The following is a 17,950-nucleotide window of genomic DNA, read 5'->3' on the forward strand; positions in this document are numbered from 1 at the left end:
CCGCATTTTGTCAAAGTGCTTCATAGCATCCCAAAGAATGGATATCTCACAGCTTACTGAACAATTTCCCTATTGCCAGACATTCTGGTTGTTTCCAACGGTGTGAGCATTTCTCTGGAACAGGTGCCTAGAAGTAGGCTTTAGGTCACAGAGGAAGCGCACGCAGGATGTTCAGAGCTGCCTTGTATCAGCTCACGCTCACCGGCAGCATCAGGCCAGGCCTGCTCCCTCACCACCACACCACTGCCCCCCACCCTGCAACACCGCACAGCCCCACTCAACACCTCCCTGACTTACAGTGGAGTCAGGTTTGGGGGAATGCAGGGGCCAGAGCTCCCCGGTCCAGCAAAGAGAAAAATCAGAGCCTCGGGGCGGGCAGTTCATTTATAGCAACACTATTTTGCAAATATAAGGCTGTGTGATGAGAATGAGAATGGGCGCATTTATTAAGTGACCAGCGGATGTGCTGCCCTTTTCCACCTGTTTCTGGGCAATGGAGAGGAAGCAGCTCCCCCGAGGTGTGTTGGGTCTGATGAAAGCAGCTGCAACTCTGAGCAGGAATTCCCCAGAATAGCCCAGCTGATGACTGCACAGTCTTTCCAGGCGGCTGGGCAAGTCTGGCCCCAGCGCAGCTCCTCCCTGCCCCCTGACCTTGAGCAGCCGCGTCACCTCTCTGGGGCTCACTTTATGACTCAAGCAAGAGCCTACGATCTGGAGGGGGGGCAGAAAGACAAGCACAAATAACCTAAAATGGGCATCAAGGGAATAATGCAGCATGGAAGAGAAGGCCAGTTCAACCTCGATGTGTGTTTAATTTTTTTCTGTCCTGATCTGCTGATAGCATCCATCCTGGCTAATGGGACAGGCAGCGATACCTTCCTTTCCCCATTGAACAGTGCCAGGCTGCTAGAGGTAGAGGAAGCTCAGATGCTCTAATTGTTTTGAAGCTACAGTGTGTTTAAAAAATTAAAAAGACTTTTTGGGGCCCCTGGGCGGCTCAGTCAGTTAAGCGTCTGCCCTCAGCTCAGGTCAGGATCCCAGGGTCCTGGGATTGAGCCCTGCATCGGGCTTCCCGCTCGGCAGGATGCCTGCTTCTCCCTCTGCCGCTCCCCCTGCTTGTGTTCCTTCTCTCGCTGTGTCTCTCTCTGTGAAATAAATAAATAAAATCTTTAAAAAAAAAAAAAAAAAGACTTTGTAAATAACAGGAATACAAAAATTGTGCTATATTTAAAATGTTTACGTTAAGCAGATTAATATTTTTAACATAAAAAGTGCAAGGTAATGTGATTCTGTTATTCAAAATGTCAATACAGACTTTATTTTAAAATACTTGTTTTGTAGTGCACTGCAGGAGTGTGGTCTGGTAATGAGCCATGAGCTGAAAGCTAATTATGAGTGGCTTCTTCTTTCAGTCCTGTAGCTCTTTTAGAGAAAATGCGCCAGAGACTGAGGTCACTGTGAATGTGGAGACCTTGACAGGTCAGGATTGTCATAATGCCAATTCCCCCTTCGTCCCCCCCATAAATGGCAGCAAAACTGCACCTTAAATCTTTTTTAAGGTTTTTTTTTTTATTATTTATAAGTAATCTCTACGGCCAAAGTGGAGCTCAACCCTCAAATCAAGAGTGACAATCTCCACCAACTGAGCCAGCCAGGTGCCCCATGTGCACCTCCAATCTAAGTGTCCCTTTCTGACTCTTTACATAAAAAGAATAATAAAGAATAATAAAAACTTCCAAAGTCAATATAACATTCAAAAGTAAATTCTGGGTTGACCCACACGTTTTCCTTGTTTCTATATAGAGCCAACTCTGCACCTGATTTCAACCGTTCCCACGCTCATTCACCCAAAGGCTGGGGTTTTGAGACGACTTCACTTTCACCTGGGGACCATTTTTCCCACCAAAAGTGACTGTGAGCTCAGTGGGGAGTGGAGAGTCACGGGCCCAGCTGAGGCGCAGTGGTGGGGTCCCAAAAGGGCTGTGATTCAGGGTTACACTCTAGCCAAAGTATAAATAATCGCGTGTTGTTGATCTTTGGTGTAACTTGGAAATAGCTGAAACGGCAGATACTCGGTGTGTTCACACCAAGGCTCCTATTACTGTAACGGGGACCAAAGCAGCACTCCTGAGGCTGTTTCCCAGAGCCGCCGACTCTAGAGTTTAGCACGTACTGAAACTTCAAAATCTCCTTCACCTGCACCACACCTCCTCTGCCCAGTCTCCTCTCAGGCAATGTGCTTGTGGGCTTCACTGTCTCCTTCTACTGCACTGAGACTACCAGCAGGTAGCCCGGGAGTGCTTGTGAACCAGCCTAACCCCAGCCCTGCCCAAAGGCATGAGGAATGCACCGAGCTCAGTGTGAAAGCAAAGGAAATTCAAAGAGAAAAGAATCCTCCATCATCCCACAAATGTAACTGACTTAATTTTTGTGTATTCCCATCCAGTTCTTGGGTTCATATATGTACGTCCGTGAAATCAGGGTAGTTTTCCTTATCCCGCGTTTTCATCAAATAGTAAATTACAGTGCCATAACTCTCTAATTAACTACTTGCTCTTCTGTCCTGTGGGCATACCATGATCTACTTCATCATTCCGTGTTTACTTTTCACACCGAATTCTTAATGAATTCGGAATCTAGTTTCCCGGCACGCAGTAAACCAGAGGCAACAAAATGCCAGATTAGAGAAATGAAGAATGATGTTGGGGAACCTTGGCACAGGATCTGGCACATAGTAAATATTCGTTGATGAAGAGCTGGATGGATGGATGAATGGATGGATGGATGGATGGATGGACAAATGGAGGAAAGATGAGCTAACTGCAAAGTAAATACAAAAGCTAAAAGCAGCAGAGAAGTGGGCGCTTGGGTGGCTCAGTTGGTTAAGCAACTGCCTTCGGCTCAGGTCATGATCCTGGAGTCCCGGGATCGAGTCCCACATCGGGCTCCCTGCTCGGCAGGGAGTCTGCTTCTCCCTCTGACCCTCTCCCCCTCTCATGTGCTCTCTCTCTCTCATTCTCTCTCTCTCAAATAAATAAATAAAATCTTTAAAAAAAAAAAAAGTGGAGAAGTGTGCAGGGTATTGGAGCCCAGGGCAGTGATGAGCGCTCACAATCATTATGGCCTATGGACCATAGTGGACCTTAGAAATAACCTTTGGGGTACAGGCGAGGAAAGAGGCCCAAAGAGATGAATGAATTATCTGAGATCCCACTGCAAGTTGATGGCAGAACAAGGATCTAACACCACACATCCTGATGCCTAGGGTTCAAGGGGTTTAAATATGGCAGACCTCAGCCTCCACCACACCGTCTGCCTACTGCCCCCCCTCCCCCTGCATACTGCTAGTGAAGAGGAAAGGCCCAGGCCAGAGTCACAATAGGAACAAAGGGCACCTCCAGGAGCCAGGGACACTGGATGCTAACTCTTGGGTGACTCCTGCCCTGGTGCCCACAGAGATAAGCACAGATGCTCTTTGGAGAGAAGCATCTCTAATTTAGGTCCTCAGAATTCCAAACATCAGCAAAAAAGGAGCTCACAACCACTAACCACCAAACACAGATGGAAACAAGGCCCTGTTGAACGGGAATCATCAAGAGCAATGACCAACACAGCCCCTGCCTGGCCTTTGTCTAGAGCCACCGTCTCCAGCCAGGCTCCCTCCTGCCTCGTCCCATGCCAGCCAGCCTCCACATGTCACCATGGCTTTCCAGGAGCTTTCTACCACTTCATTCTTCCCCGATTCCCTTCTATCTGTAACACGAAGTCCACACTCTTTAGCATGGCACAAAAGGCCCTTCACAATGGAATTCCAAAGTTCCTTTCCAGAGTCATCTCTTCCCACCCCACGTTCCTCACCCAACCCCCATGTCCTATATTGGACAACATCTCTGAATATGTCATTTACTTTCTTGCCATCTTGCCTTTGCACATGCTGTTCCCTCCTCCTAGAATGTCTTTCCGTATCTTCTCCAATGGCAAACCCCTAGCTAGTCCCTTTCCGATGGCAGCAACATCACCACCTCTGCAGATCTCCTTGACTTCCCCAAAGTTAGTCACTGCTGCCTTTAAATTTGCTTTATAATATCCCTAAGGGTCACAGAAGACAGAAACCTCTTGGTAGTAAATTCTTCAGCACTTGACTCACTGTGGTTATTCAGGGCATATTTACTGAGGCAATATAGAATGAATAAATAAATAGCTTGGGAATCAGATACACCTAAGTTCCAATCCTGTCTCTGTCATTTCCTAGCTTTACGACCAAAGGAAGCGGCTTCATTTTCTGAACCTGGGCCTGAATGGAAAATGTAAATGTAAGTAATAAATGTAAATAAATACAAATAATAAATGTAAATAAACAAATGGAAAGAAATAGTAAGTGGAAAATGGAAATAATCAATCCTATCACCTAGGACAGAGCCCTTTTTCCCTTTCACTCCCATGGCAGACATTACTAATCAATCACTGCACTCTTCCCACGGAGTCCAGACCAGCACTAGAACCTTCACTGTGGGCTCAAGGCAGTCCCTGTCAAATTTGCGGAACTGGAGCAGAGCACAATACCTACTTCTCACTTCGGTCTTGGAGTAAACAAAACACCACAGATAAGGTATTCACACATAGTAAAGCATTTGTCCCAGACAGACCCTCAATAAATAGTACATGTTACTATTTCTTTCCTCAAGTCTAAGGTTGTTAATGCACTACTGATTTAACGTGCTTTGGGAGGTGCAGAGAAATATTACCATATTAAATATACAGATCATTTGTAAGATACGCTATGATTTCAGAGACTAATATGCGGAGAAGGCGAGTCTTACAACGGAGAAAACCCAGTGAGACTGCTGGATGAATGAGCCTCAGGTGGCGATGCTGGGGGCCCCAGAAGGCTCTCTGGTGCCCGCTCAGGCCCTGCGCACGTGCGTGTGGGCAGAGAGCAAGAAGTCCCAGGAACACCCGGGATCCCAGCTGCGGTACATCTGGCCTGATCCCTGCCTCGGCCTGGAGCTGGGACTCTGGGAGAGAATGCTCTGCACCCAGCCCCACCCCCAGAAGCAGGATGGTCCTGTCACGGCCCCACTGCTTTTCCTTTCTTTTTTCCAATTGTGGTAAAAATATACACAACATAAAATTGGCCATTTGGGCCACTTTAAGTATACGGTTCATGGCATCAATTAGCACCATGTTGTGCAACTCTCACCACTCTCTGGCTCTCCAACTCTTCATCGGCCCGGACAGAAACTCCGTACCCACTGAAGGAGAGCTCCCCGGGTCCTCCTGCTGCTGGCACCTGGAGGCCACCTCTCTCCTGCCTACAGCTGTGGGGTCGACTATCCTGTACCTCACATCAGCAGAATCAGACAGCATTTGTCCTTTAACGTCTGGCTGATTTCCCTCAGCATGTCTCCAAGGCTCCGCCGTGTGTGTAGCAGGTGCCAGACTTTCCTTCCTTCTTACGGCTGAAAAAGATCCCATTGTATGTAGACGCCACGTTTTGTCCAACAACTCGAGTTGTTTCTGCTTTTTGGCTAGTGTGTGAAGGAAGCTGCTGTACAAGGTATCTGCTTCCAATTAGTTGGGATATACACTTAGGAGTGGAATTGCCGGATCGCAGGGTAATTCCACATTTAGCCTTTTGAGGAACTAAGCACACTGCTTTTTAAAAATCCACACGGTACTGCCAGCTAAATGGCTTTGGAAGCAATTCTACATCGAATAATACCACTTCTTGGGGGTAGTAAACATCCAGAGCTCATCCCCCAGCCTGTGAAGTCAGAAGCGCAAGAGTGCGTCATGCTTAAGAGCGTGGGCTTTCGAGACAGAAGACTACGGACCCTGCCAGCTGTGCAACTTTGGGCGAGCTTCTCGTGTTTTCTGGGCCTGTTTCCTCATGTGGAAAATGGGAATCATTGTGCCCATGTTGAGGGAAGGCTGTGAGGATTACACCAGCTGATGCAGTCAACAAGGGGCATTACTACTCTTACGACCGCTTATGAAGAACTGTCCTCAAACCCCATTGCTGGGACTGATGAAACTGAACGTGTAAGCATCTGAGACGGGGAGGGTTTGAAGTTCACAAGCTCAATCAGTTTCAGGGCAAAAGCCACAAACTCTGCCAGTCTCAGGAGGTGGGGGGGGGGGGTCTTTCCCGAATCCAAGTTCTGTTTAAATCCAAAGAGGCCTCGAGAATTGGGCCGAAGTTACTTACAGGTGAGACAGGGAGGTCACGTCTGTGAAGATGCCCTCTGGGAGGGTGGAGATGTCATTGCCATGCAGGGACCTGAGGAGAGAAGAGGCCGTCGGTGCCTCATCCAGGGACAGAGACTCGAGAACTGATGGAGGCGTGTGTCGTGCTTATCCTTGGGTCTCTCCGTCAATGTCAGAGGGAGATGGCCTCCAGCTCGGAGACACAGCCCTGCCAGCCACTGGCAAGGGAGAGGGAGCCCCTCATAATCCAAGTAGACAACCCTGCGCCAGCCCTTCTGGAGGACTCGTTTTTGCCATCACAACCCAAAGCACCATTTTTGTTTACACGGCAAATGGAACATGTGTGCGGCCCTGTGCCCCCCTCCCTTGGCCAGCAAGCCTGAGGGGTAGGCTCCCTCTCGGGGGAAAAGGTTACTATGGCAAGCCACAGGTTGAGGGTAAAGAATGTCCCCGTGCCCCAGGCTGGGCTGCCGGGGGATCCCACGCATGGATCCTCGAGAGGCCTTCCCAACAGGCGTGACAGGGGGCTTTGATCACAGGGCAAAAACCTCCCAGTGGGAATTCTTAGAAAAGGTTCACAAATCTCTTTCGAACATTCTCCACCTGAGCCGGAAACTCATATGCAAACGAGGGGCTACCTTATGTTGGGTGCCACCCCGCCACACTGCTCCCCCAAACACAACGTGGGGCATATAGCAACCCCCCATTTCTCAGAGTTTCCCATTCATTCTCCAGCCTCCGTGAGGGGCTTGAATGAGCATGGACGGGCCTCCCGTCTTGGGACACTGTTGGCCCTACTGAGGCCGCAGGGCCCTCCATGGGCTGGATTTTCGTGGGGGAATGAAGAGCAGGGAGACTTACAGCAGGCGCAGGGAGTGCAGGCCCTGGAAGGCGAGAGGAGGGATGCACTGGAGGGCATTGTAGCTGAGGATCCTGTGGGAAGAGAGGGAGGGCAAGGGAGGACAGGAGAGGGGAGGGAGGAGGAAGGAGAGACCAAGACAGGGAGGGGGTGGCCCAAGTCAGGGACCAGGCCCCAGCAGGCTGGCTCAGGGTGCGGGGGCAGTTTGCTCAGCAGCAAAATGAGGGAGGCCTGAGCATGGAAGGGGCTATGGGCTGTGCCCTGGACTAGTAAGCCCTGTGACCCGGCCATGTCCCCCAACACTTTTATGCCTCCATCAGTTCCCCCAGCTGCAGAGCAAGGACAAAAACAATGACAACTCGATAGGGCTTTTCTGTGGGTAAGGGGAAATGGCTCAGGTGAAGCCCTCAGCGTTGTGCCCGGCTCCCAGCCAGCCTTCAGGAAGGAGACTGGGCGCCCTCGCCTGTGGAGGCTGCCCCAGCGAGGGCCGGAGGTGGGGTCCCTGTGAAATTGCCCCCTGATCAGGCCCGGCCTCACTCCCGGAGCCGGCAGGGGAAGTCCAAGCCCACCTAGAGATGTGCCATTAAGAAGCTTTGACGGGGGCACCTGGGTGGCTCAGGGGGTTGGGAATCTGCCTTCAGCTCAGGTCATGACCCCAGGGTCCTGGGATCGAGCCCTAAGTTGGGCTCCCTGATGAGCGGGGAGCCTGTTTCTCCCTATGCCTCTCCCCCTGCTTGTGCTCTCTCTCTCTCTCAAATAAATAAATAAAATCTTAAAAAAAAAAAAAAAAAGAAGCTCTTATGGGCCCGGAAGGCGCTGTGACTGCCCCCATCATAAAGATGAGGACTGAGGCCCCGCAGGGAGACAGAACTCCCCCAGGGTGCTGTAATTAAGTCCCTAAGCTGGGTTTTTAAGTCAGCTTCTCAGTTTCCTAGGTCCACAGGCTACACCACTCTCCCCCCAAGGCTTCCAAATAAACGAATCCATCAAGGGCAGACAGGCAGGTTGACGATAAAGGAAATGATGCTCGTTAATAGCCCCACATGTCCGTCAGCGGACAGACAGACACACAGCCATACAGTGGAAGACCAGGAGCAAGGAGCGACCCCGTGCCATGCCGTGACAGGGAGGAATTTCAGAGTAACTATGCCGGCTGAAAGAAGCCAAACAAAAGAGAGCCCTGTGGGAGGATTCCGTTCATGTAAAACTCTGGGCCGAGCGAACTCCTCCACAGCAGGCCAACGGCTGGTGGCCTGGGCCAGCGGTAGGGGGGCGGTGGGGAGAGCTGTCACAGGGCGGGAGGAGACTTCTGGGGGTGATGGAAGCGGTTACTGTGTTGGTTGTGGTGAGGGTTCCATGGATGGGAACATAAGTCAGGATGTGGCCAACTGTGGGCTTTAAGTATGTACAGTTGACCGTATATTAGCTCTACCTCCATAAAGCTGTTTCTAAAATAATGAGAGCAAGGAGATGCTCCTGTCCCAGGAACGGGCTCTGTGTCCCCTCGCAGGGGCCAGATCCCCGAGACTGGGACTGCCCTGCCCCAGCACTATGGACAATTCTTTGTGGGGTGTTTAGCAGCAGCCCTGGCCTCTGCACATGAGGTGTCAGGGGCCCCTCCAGCCGTGGCCCCCCAAAATGCTTCTGACATGACCAAACGTCCCCTGGGGGGCAGCTTCGCATGCAGACTCAGGAAGCCTCTGAAATGGGACCCAGTTGATGAGTAGACCCCGGGGCAAATAAGCGCAGGTGGGGAACCTAGAACCAGCATTGCATGGCCTCGGGCCCACATTCTGCTCCGGGGGGTCTGGCTAGGTCATGACCCAGTCCTTTTTTCTGGGTCTTGGCTCTACTGTTTTCTGGGTATTGGACCACAGTAGAACCTAAGGGAAAGTTCTTCAGTTCTTGGCACATTATCTGTAAAGTGAGGTGTGGAGAAGGTGAGTGAGATACCGCTCTTAAGCCACAGGCCAATATAAGGGATGCTTGCTATACTTTCCGACCAATGGCTTGGGATGTAACTAAAACAATCCTCAAAATAGCTCAGACGACGGGCATGAAAATGTTCAGAAGGTCGCTGTTTACAACAGTCAAAACTGGAAACAACCCAACCATCCAGCAATAGTGAAATGAATAAGGGAAGTATGGCACAGTCCTACAAAGGAATACTACACAGCAATAAAAATGAACAGACCACAGCTTCCCACATGAGTGGATCTCACAAACACAATGGTAAACAAAAGCCAGATACAAAAAAATATATATATCCTGTATGATTCAATTTATATAAGGTTCAAAAATGTGCAAAATGAAACTTCCTTGTAGAGAAGTGCATATGTAGATGGCAACACTGTAAAGAAAATCAAAGAGTGATCACCATAAAAGTCAGGCTAGGCACGGCCTGGAGATGGGAGGAAGGGGGAATGATCAGGAAAGGATAGGGGGACTTTTGGGGTGCTGTGTTCTATTTTTTGCCTTGGGTATTCACACCGGGGCCAGCTTTATGACTATTTGTTAAATGGTACATTTATATTTTTTGCATTTTTCTGTATGAATGCTGTATTTCACAATAAAAAAACCTGGTTTTTTTCTTTCCGGCTGGCAGGCCCTGGCACACTCCCTGCTGGTGATACGGTCAGTGGCCAGTGGGGCTTGGGCAAAGTCTCAGTGTCCAGACCGTGTGTGCCCTCCCTCTGCCTCCCCGCCCCCAGGACTCACAGAGTGGTCAGCTGGCTCATGTTGGTGAAGGAGGAATTGCTTAAGGAACTGATCTTGTTGTTACTCAAGTCCCTGGAAAAGAAAAAAGCATCATTGTTTAGAAAGAAAGAACTCCACCCTGCTCTCTGCTATGGGCTCCTCCCTCCCCCACTCTGTCCGTGGCCCTCCCTCAGCCAGGTGGCAGCTGGGGGGCAAGGGAGGGGGCAGCAGAGAGGGGCATTTGGTGCACAATTAGCTACAGCACTCTGCCCTGCTCCCCAAACTCCCACTACATCCCCAGGGCTGCCTGTCTCCATTTCCTTATCGCCACCCCAGGCTTCTGCCCCCTTCCACTCTGGAAGTGCTCCCACCAAGGAGATGGGCTGCCTCCGAACTACCAGATCTACTGGGCTCTGTGCTTCCTCCTCTTGCTACCACTCAGCTAGCTCCTTCCTAGCCCTCCCACAATCCAATGGGGGAGATGTAACCACCATTTTTCAAATGAAGGCACAAGGTCTCAGAGTGATGAAGCCCACCCAGGGTCACGGCTGATACCCCTCTTCTCAAACCTCTTGCTTCCCTGTCCTTTCTTCCTCAGACCCTGACTGGCTTCCCACACCACCACTACCCCCACCTCCTTGGCTGTACCTTCTCAGTCTCTTGGTGAAGCTGCTTTCCCAGCCAACCCTACCTCGCGGACCCTCTCCCTGTAGCCCACTCTGGGAGCCTCGGGGACGCTCTAGGCTTCCCTCCCCACTGCAGGCAGCAATGCCCTCCTCTGTGGGCCCAGCAGCCCTGGCTTATGAACTCCCCTCCGGAGACACTCCAAGTCCGGTCCACATCTTGTGCTGCTCCCCCCACCCACCCAGTCCACAGCCCTGACAACCCAGAAACTGCGCCCCACCACCTCCTCTCTCTCAGCCTCCTCCTTCTCCCTTTCTGCTCACTCAGGCCATCTCTCTCCCAGCTTCTGGCTCAGGAGCTACCTCATCTCTCACCTGCAGCTTTGCCCCCTTTTGATCCATCTTCCACACGGGTGGGCATCACAAATCTGACTAAGACACAAATCTGACTAAGTCACTTCCCTGCCAAATCCCTCAGTGGCTCCCATTCGCCTGCAAAATTAGCCCAGACACCTGCTAGGTGCTCTGGGTTCCGGCCCACCTCTCCCTCACTGCCTCCCGCATGCCTGGCGTGGATTTGCTACCCTTCTTGAAATTCTCTTGCCCCTGTTCCCTCTGCCCACTGGTGGCTCTGCCTCTGCCCCAGCACCCCCCACTGACTCCATCACCCCCCCACACCGCTTTGAGCCACACCCCTAATGTGTCTTTCCCTCTCTTGGAACACTCATCAGTCCCGTGACTTTATGTGCCCCAAGTCTCCCTCCTGCATGGCCACCAGCCCACCGCCTTCGGGGGAGGGCCCATGATTTAGGGGCCTTCATGTCGCCTCACCTCATGCAGCTCTTGGCTCAGGAAATATTTGTAACATGAAACCATATGCCCTGCCTTCAGTGTCTCTTAGTGAACATTCCTCTAACTAATCTCATTCAAGACCGGTCCATTGTTCTTAGGACACACTGAGGTTCTTCACTGAGCGCTCAGCACACTGGGTGGCCCCTCCTTGTGATGGGCAAGGACTGGCCCCACATCGGTCCTCTCTCCTTCCTTTCCTCCCAAGCGTATCCCAGCCACCAACGCGGCTGCCCCAGATCAGAGCAGAGAAAGGCTGTCTGTGTCTAGGCTACTCTGTCACCAGCCACCAAATCACCCCCCTCCCCCCCCTCCCCACCATGGGCACAGGCAAAACACATCTGCTAGGTCTTTAGCAAAGACAGATACACCGGAGCTTCGAGATTCTGGAAGCCAGTGCTCCTCAGAGTAGCCAGTCCCTGAACTGAATGTCCCACAACCAGGAACTTCTGCAAAAGTCCAAATCACTTAGGACACTAAACACAACATAGTTGAGCTAAGAGTCTTGTCACAGTAACACCTTCTCAGCCCAGGAAGCAAGACATTGATTTGCATTCCGGTGCAAGTTTCTCATCTAATTGCGGACCCATTACAAACAGTTCTCTAGTGGCCACTGGTCCATAGACCACACCTGACGAGCACCGCTCCAAGCCCAACTAAGATGGAATGTTATCTGGACTTCTTTTGGGGAGAATCTGGCCAATGAGCAGAGAAGACAGCTGAGGTGAGGTGTTAATTAGGCTGGAAGGCTAAGAGGAACTGAAGTTATTCGGAGGCTTATCTCATATACTTTCCTGGGACATAAAGGGTCAAAAGTGGAAATAACAGAAAAAGATATTAGCCTAAAGAAAAACGTAGTCACAGACATGTATTTGTAACTGCCATATTTCATGTTTGGTTTGAGGGCCACGGTTGAACTGAGAAGTTTTCCATCAGCCTCTTCTGCTCTGGCTCCTTTCTTTGCCGGGACGACCCTCATGAACAATCATTCTCAGCCCAGAGGGAGGCTTGGGGTGATGGGCTGGGCGGAAGCGGACAGGGTCCGACGCAAGGCAGCCTGGAACATGCCATTCCCAAGCATGACCACTAGGTGGTAACACAGCCCTATGCACGGACCTTCTGGGAGGGACGGTGCAAAATTCAAAACCGGGTCAGCCAGAAGTGGGGTGGTAGGGAATTCCAGGAAAGCTGGAGCCGGACAGTTAGACACCAGGGGCCCCCCTGGCCTCTGAGGCAGCCCTGGGATCCTCGAGAGGCCTGGATACTCACACAAGCTGCAGGTACTTGAAGGTGGACAGCTGTCCTGGAACCAGTGTGAACTGGTTCCCGTCCAAGTAGCTACAGAAGAGAACACACCAGTTAGTGCCGCGCTGGGGAAGCCTCCCCTGCAGCTGGGGCCTTGCCGGCTCCTCTCCTCTCCTCCACGCAGGCCACACAATTGGCCCAGAATCGCTAACTGGAGGACAATATATGCACTCACTTAAGCATGTGGACAGGTGCCAGCCAAAGAACCTGGTAAAAGCACTGAGACATAAAGCCTCCCTTGGCTTTCTTCCTGCCACTGCCTCACCCTCTCAGCCTCCTCCCTGTTGGCAGGCACCCCCCAGGGCTCCCTCCTGGGCTCCTCTCCCATCCCCTGTCTGCCCCACGGTTTTCCTGGCCAGACAGGCCTGATCTGCACATTAGTCCCTCCCAGGCCCACCTGCCAGGCCTCTTGCCAGCTAGTCGGGCCCCTCTACACCTGCTGGCAAGGTGCGTGAGGGTGGACCCAGGCAGGCCCAAACCTGAGCTCAGTGCTTTTACACCCAAACTGGCTTCCCCTGACTCCATCAGCCATCAAGCCCATGGCCTAACCACCCAGGCTCAGGACCCTGATGGTGATTCTCCTACTCACTCGACAGCGCCCCAGGGCTGCAGACTCTCCCGCCTACCAGTCGCTGCTCATTTGCTGTGTTCCAGTCTCACATCTCTCCCGACTGCACACCGTCACCCATGCCTGGACTCCTGCAGCTGCCTCTGTCTGTTCCCACTCCTTGGCCTCCCTTCTGGGACCCACTATATACACCACCACCCAAGTTGTTGTCCTCAAAGCCTAGCCCACCAGAAATCCTCCTAACACTCCCGAAGGTTCCCGAAGGTCTACAGGGTGGTGCTTAGGATTCAAGATGCTGTGAAGGTCCCCTACTTGCCCCCAGCCATCCTTGCTAAGCAGTGACCCAAGGACCAGGAGCTGCAACCTCGGCTGGGCTCCCTGCCCAGGAACCCCACCAACTACAGCCCCCAGGATGGCTCACCCCACACCCCCACAAAGACCCAGAGAGCAGCAGAATCAGGGCCTTCCTCGTTCTGACCCAACACTGCATCATACAAAGTGACTTCCCACCCATCTCATGTGAGCCTCTCAGTGTCTCTTGTCAATACACCCCCGTGGCCCCATTGACTGCTGGGAAAACAAAGGCTTAGAGAAATCAAGAGATCTTCCCAGCCTCTGAACTTCAGCAACCTCGGTCAAAGAAGGCAGGCTGTCCCAACTGTTCCATTATGCTCAGGGTTGCTATGAGGCACCAAGGAGAAAATGGGTCACTAACAGGATGATAGAAAACTGGGTAAGGGACAGGGTGGGGCATCACAGGACAAGGGCTGCGGTGGTTGATGTGCTTGGGAGGAAGTAGCCTGCCTCGCTGGTAATGAAAGAAACACAAATGAAAACCTCACACGCTCCCTGCAGGGAAAGAAAAGCACAGCCATGGAGGCCTGGAGGGACCAATCCCGGGGGACAGGAGGAGTCGGGGACTGACCACAGCCTCTTATTTGGGGGTGTCTACTGAAGAAGCCCAGCTCTCCATCTCTGTCTGTCACACACGCTGACATCCACACGCCCACATAAGCTCAGATACCACACCCAAATCAACCAAGATTTTAGCATCATGATGCCCAGTACTGACGGGGTGGGGGTGGGGGAGGTGGGGGTGGGGAGGCCATTTCCACACCCGGCCAGTAGGGGTGCAAAGACGACTTTTCTGGAAGGCCATCATGCAAAAGGCAGTGACAGTCCTAACAATGCACCGCTCTTGGACTAGCAGCTTCACTGAAGGGATATGCACCTCGGCACTATTTATAATCATAATACAATTTAGTAAAAAATTGGAAACAACTCTCTGACAAAGGGGGATTTGTTATGTAGATCATAGTAGATTCATGGGGTGGAAAAGTACGCAGCCAGCAAAAATAAACTTCTGTGAGAGTTTTCCTGACAGAAGGGATGCGCATGGGGTGATGTGAGGTGGAAAACACACATGACTTCTTATTTTAAAAGCCGGTGTCAGCTGCGAGTGAGAAAGCACTCACTGTGGGTGACTCACGCCGTCAGGTGACTACAGAGGGTGTCACACAGAAGCTCAAAGCCTTCTTGGAACCAGTGCCTCCTGCAATGCCCTACCTCCACGCCCTAGTCAGCTACTACCTGTTCTTGGTTACCTTGTCCTCTGACGCCAGGCCTGGGGCTACTCACAGTTCCGTGACGTTCTTGGGGATGCCCTTGGGCAGGACCTGGAGGTGCTTGTTGCTGCATCGGACTACGGTATCCAGACAGGCACATTCCTGGGGGCACTGTGGGCGGGGCAGGCAGCCCCCCTCCTCCTGGCCTGGGGAGGAAGGCCCGAAGCCTCGTCAGTGACGGGACAGGCCTTCTTAGGGCCTCGTGCTGCCAGGGTCACGCTCCACGGTGCCGCAGACATTCCCCTTCTCCACTTCTCTGACACTCCCCCAGGCACCCATAAGTCCCCTCTTGGCTGCACCCCTTCCCCACCAGGAACAAAGCCCCTTGGACCTGTTTTGAAGTTGAGATGGGTCTTGGGTCAATCTCCTGCCTCAGATCCAAGGTGGGCGTAGGCACAGCACAGAAGGAGGAGGGCAACCACACCATTTCTTGAGCACCTACTACGTGCCAGACACCATATGGAACATCATCTCTTTAACAGTGCAGTAAGGGGGGCCACGAGCACCCCGAGAATGCAAGCACGACGAGGACAGAGACTTGTCTCTTTCCTCTTCTTTGCTCCCAGAAGGAGCCCAGGCCCTAGAGCAGAGCCTGGCACACAGTAGCCCTCAAAACAGATCAGCTGAATGAATAAATGAATGAATGTGTACTTCACATTCAGGCTGATCAGCGGCAACGCAGGGTCTCTACCCACATCCGGCTGACACAGAATCAGCTCCCATCACACGTCCTTCATGTATTCATGCATTCATTCATTTATTCATTCATTCAGTAAACATTGCTGAGAGGCCTCTGCCTTCCTTTCTTCTGACTGGGTGTAGGAGTAATAACAAGGACCCCACAGCAGGCGTTGCTGAGGGCACGAGGGAGCAGGTGGCCGTGACTATCGGTTAGGGAGGCCGGCTGCGGGTGGGCACCGTGCAATACGGACGAACTCCCAGAATCCTCACAACAGCTCTCTGGCAGGCGTGCCATGAGCCCAATACAGAGATGAGGAAACCAAGGGCAGAGTGGTTCAGTGACGTGCCCCAGGTGCCCCAGGCTGGGAGACGTGGCACAGGACCGGAATGGACGCCGGCCCTCTCGACCGCTACATTCCACTGCCTCCTGGCAGCAACACCCAAACCGTCACACCCTTTCACCTCGAGCAGGTTCTCCTAAGGGGGAAAGTTGAAGGGAGCTGTCTCCCTGGATGTTCCGGGCAGCACTCTGAGGTGCCTAAACACCAAGCAGCAGGCTGGTTAAAGCCATCACGACACTCTCCAGACAGCGACTGTCATGTCGAAAATGCCCGCACAGACGGGGCTGCAAGATCCTACGTGCGTCCCACGTGTGCACATGCACACACACACACACACACAGAGCTCAGGAAGGTCACACAGCGGGTTAGTGACAGGAGTCATTCAGGGCTGGGAAGCAGGAGCAGGGGACACGTTGGTGACCTTTTTACTCTTCTGGATTGTCCGTTGTTGCTTTTTAAGGAAACGATGATGCCTCGCTTTGTAATAAGAGAAATAAAAGGAGGGGGCGCCTAGGCAGCTCAACTGGTTAAGCAGCTGCCTTCGGCTCAGGTCATGATCTCCAGGTCCTGGGATCGAGCCCCACGTCGGGCTCCCGGCTCAGCGGGGAGTCTGCTTCTCCCTCTGCCCCTCTCCCCTGGCTCGTGTTCTCTCTCTCTCTCTCTCCCCCTCAAATAAATAAAAATCTTTAAAAAGAAGAAAAGAAAGAAACTGTTTCTTGGGGGGAAAAAATACTGTTTTCAAAGGATACTTAATGGCATAAGAAAATGCCCAAAATATAGAGTTAGGTTTAAAAAGAAACAGAATTTTGGGGTAAGGGGGGTGGGTAAAATAGGCAATGGGGATTAAGGAGGGCACTTGTGATGAGCACTGGGTAATGGACCGAAGTGTTGAATCACTATATTGTACACCTGAAACTAAAATAATACTGTATGCTAACTATACTAGAATTTAAAATTAAGCTAAATTTTTAAAAAAATTTTAAAGACCAGCAAGTTATTACTACATAAAATGATATAAAAATATCTATGTGAGTAGTATGAAATTTTAAATAGGATGTAAAACTGCTCTAGAAAAACCATTGGTTTTGTTTAGAAAAATACGCTGACCATCTTTCTTGGTGTGAAAGTTGAAGCTCCTCACCCAGGACCACCCTCCCCTGGCCTGGATGGGCCAGTCCGGAAGCGGGCTGCAGGGAGGGCTGGAGGAGGCAGGCCAGGCCTGCTGGCGGCTGAAGGCCGTGGCAGGGCTCAAGAACAGGGACAGTGGGCTGAGCCGCAACCTTGCTCTGTCACCATGGGTAAAAATCTGCCCTGTGTGCACGGAGCTCTGCGGGGAAGTCAGGGGACGCAGCTACATGCTGCACGTGCGGGGAAAGAAGGGAGGGGCCGCAGGAAAGAGACTGAGAATCCGGAGGAAACAGACATGGGTGTGAGAAGTGACCGGGTTTCCCACAGGGAGGCAGGGGGCCCGGGAAGGTCCCACCGCCCCTCACGGACCCGGTGAAGCCGTCAGCCTGGAGCGCTGAGGCACGGCCAGGCGGCAGATCCCTCCCTGCATGAGGCATACTTCTATAAAAAAATACACTAACATGTGAACTGTGACTTTTTTCTGAGTGATGGAATAATAGGTAACGTTTATTTCCTTCTTTTATCCATACTTTCCCATTTTTTACACAATAAGCATATTATTGCTTTAAGAATTACACGAAGCTGCCGCCAGGCAGGGGTAGGTGCAGGACAAAAAGGGGGTCTCCCTGCTCCCCGCCCCACCCCCGGACCAGGGCCTCCCCCTGCCCCCCTGCACGGGAGACCTCCTCTCCAGGGCTGACCAGCCTGCCTCCTCCCTCCCGCCCAGGGGCCCGTGGCTTACCTTCCTCACACCTGAAGTCGGGAAAGGCCACGTCCTGAAGGGGGATCTGCCGCAAGAAGTCCGGGTTCTGGCACCGCGGGTTCCCGGTCACGATCTTCCTCCTCCGCAGCCAGTCGCCCAGCCAGGCCAGCTGGCAGTTGCAGTTGAAAGGGTTGGCCAGAAGGTTTCTGGAAGAGGCGGCCGTGTGACCACCAACACGCCCTGCCAGGCGCGGTTTCCCTGCAAAGCCCTCTCGCGCCGCCACGGACTGGCCACGCGGCCACGCGGCCACCCAGCACTCTTTCCCAGACGGCCAGCAGTTATGAAGACGTGGCATCCTGACACC

General features: G+C 52.3%; 1 protein-coding gene across 1 annotated transcript in view; it reads right to left on the reverse strand.

The window, feature by feature from the left end:
• SLIT1 (slit guidance ligand 1) overlaps positions 1-17,950 on the reverse strand; it is a 163,263-nt gene that overhangs the window by 16,503 nt on the left and 128,810 nt on the right. Inside the window, exons 20-25 of the mRNA XM_035026232.1 lie at positions 17,626-17,792; positions 14,747-14,879; positions 12,505-12,573; positions 9,785-9,856; positions 7,069-7,140; positions 6,209-6,280 (exon numbers count right to left, since the gene is read on the reverse strand). Of these exons, the coding sequence (XP_034882123.1) occupies positions 6,209-6,280; positions 7,069-7,140; positions 9,785-9,856; positions 12,505-12,573; positions 14,747-14,879; positions 17,626-17,792 (585 nt within the window). The remainder of the gene's footprint in view (positions 1-6,208; positions 6,281-7,068; positions 7,141-9,784; positions 9,857-12,504; positions 12,574-14,746; positions 14,880-17,625; positions 17,793-17,950) is intronic.

This window comes from Mirounga leonina, unplaced genomic scaffold (genome assembly GCF_011800145.1).
Source record: "Mirounga leonina isolate KUSES-001 unplaced genomic scaffold, KU_Mleo_1.0 Mir_114, whole genome shotgun sequence".
Lineage (NCBI taxonomy): Eukaryota > Metazoa > Chordata > Mammalia > Carnivora > Phocidae > Mirounga > Mirounga leonina.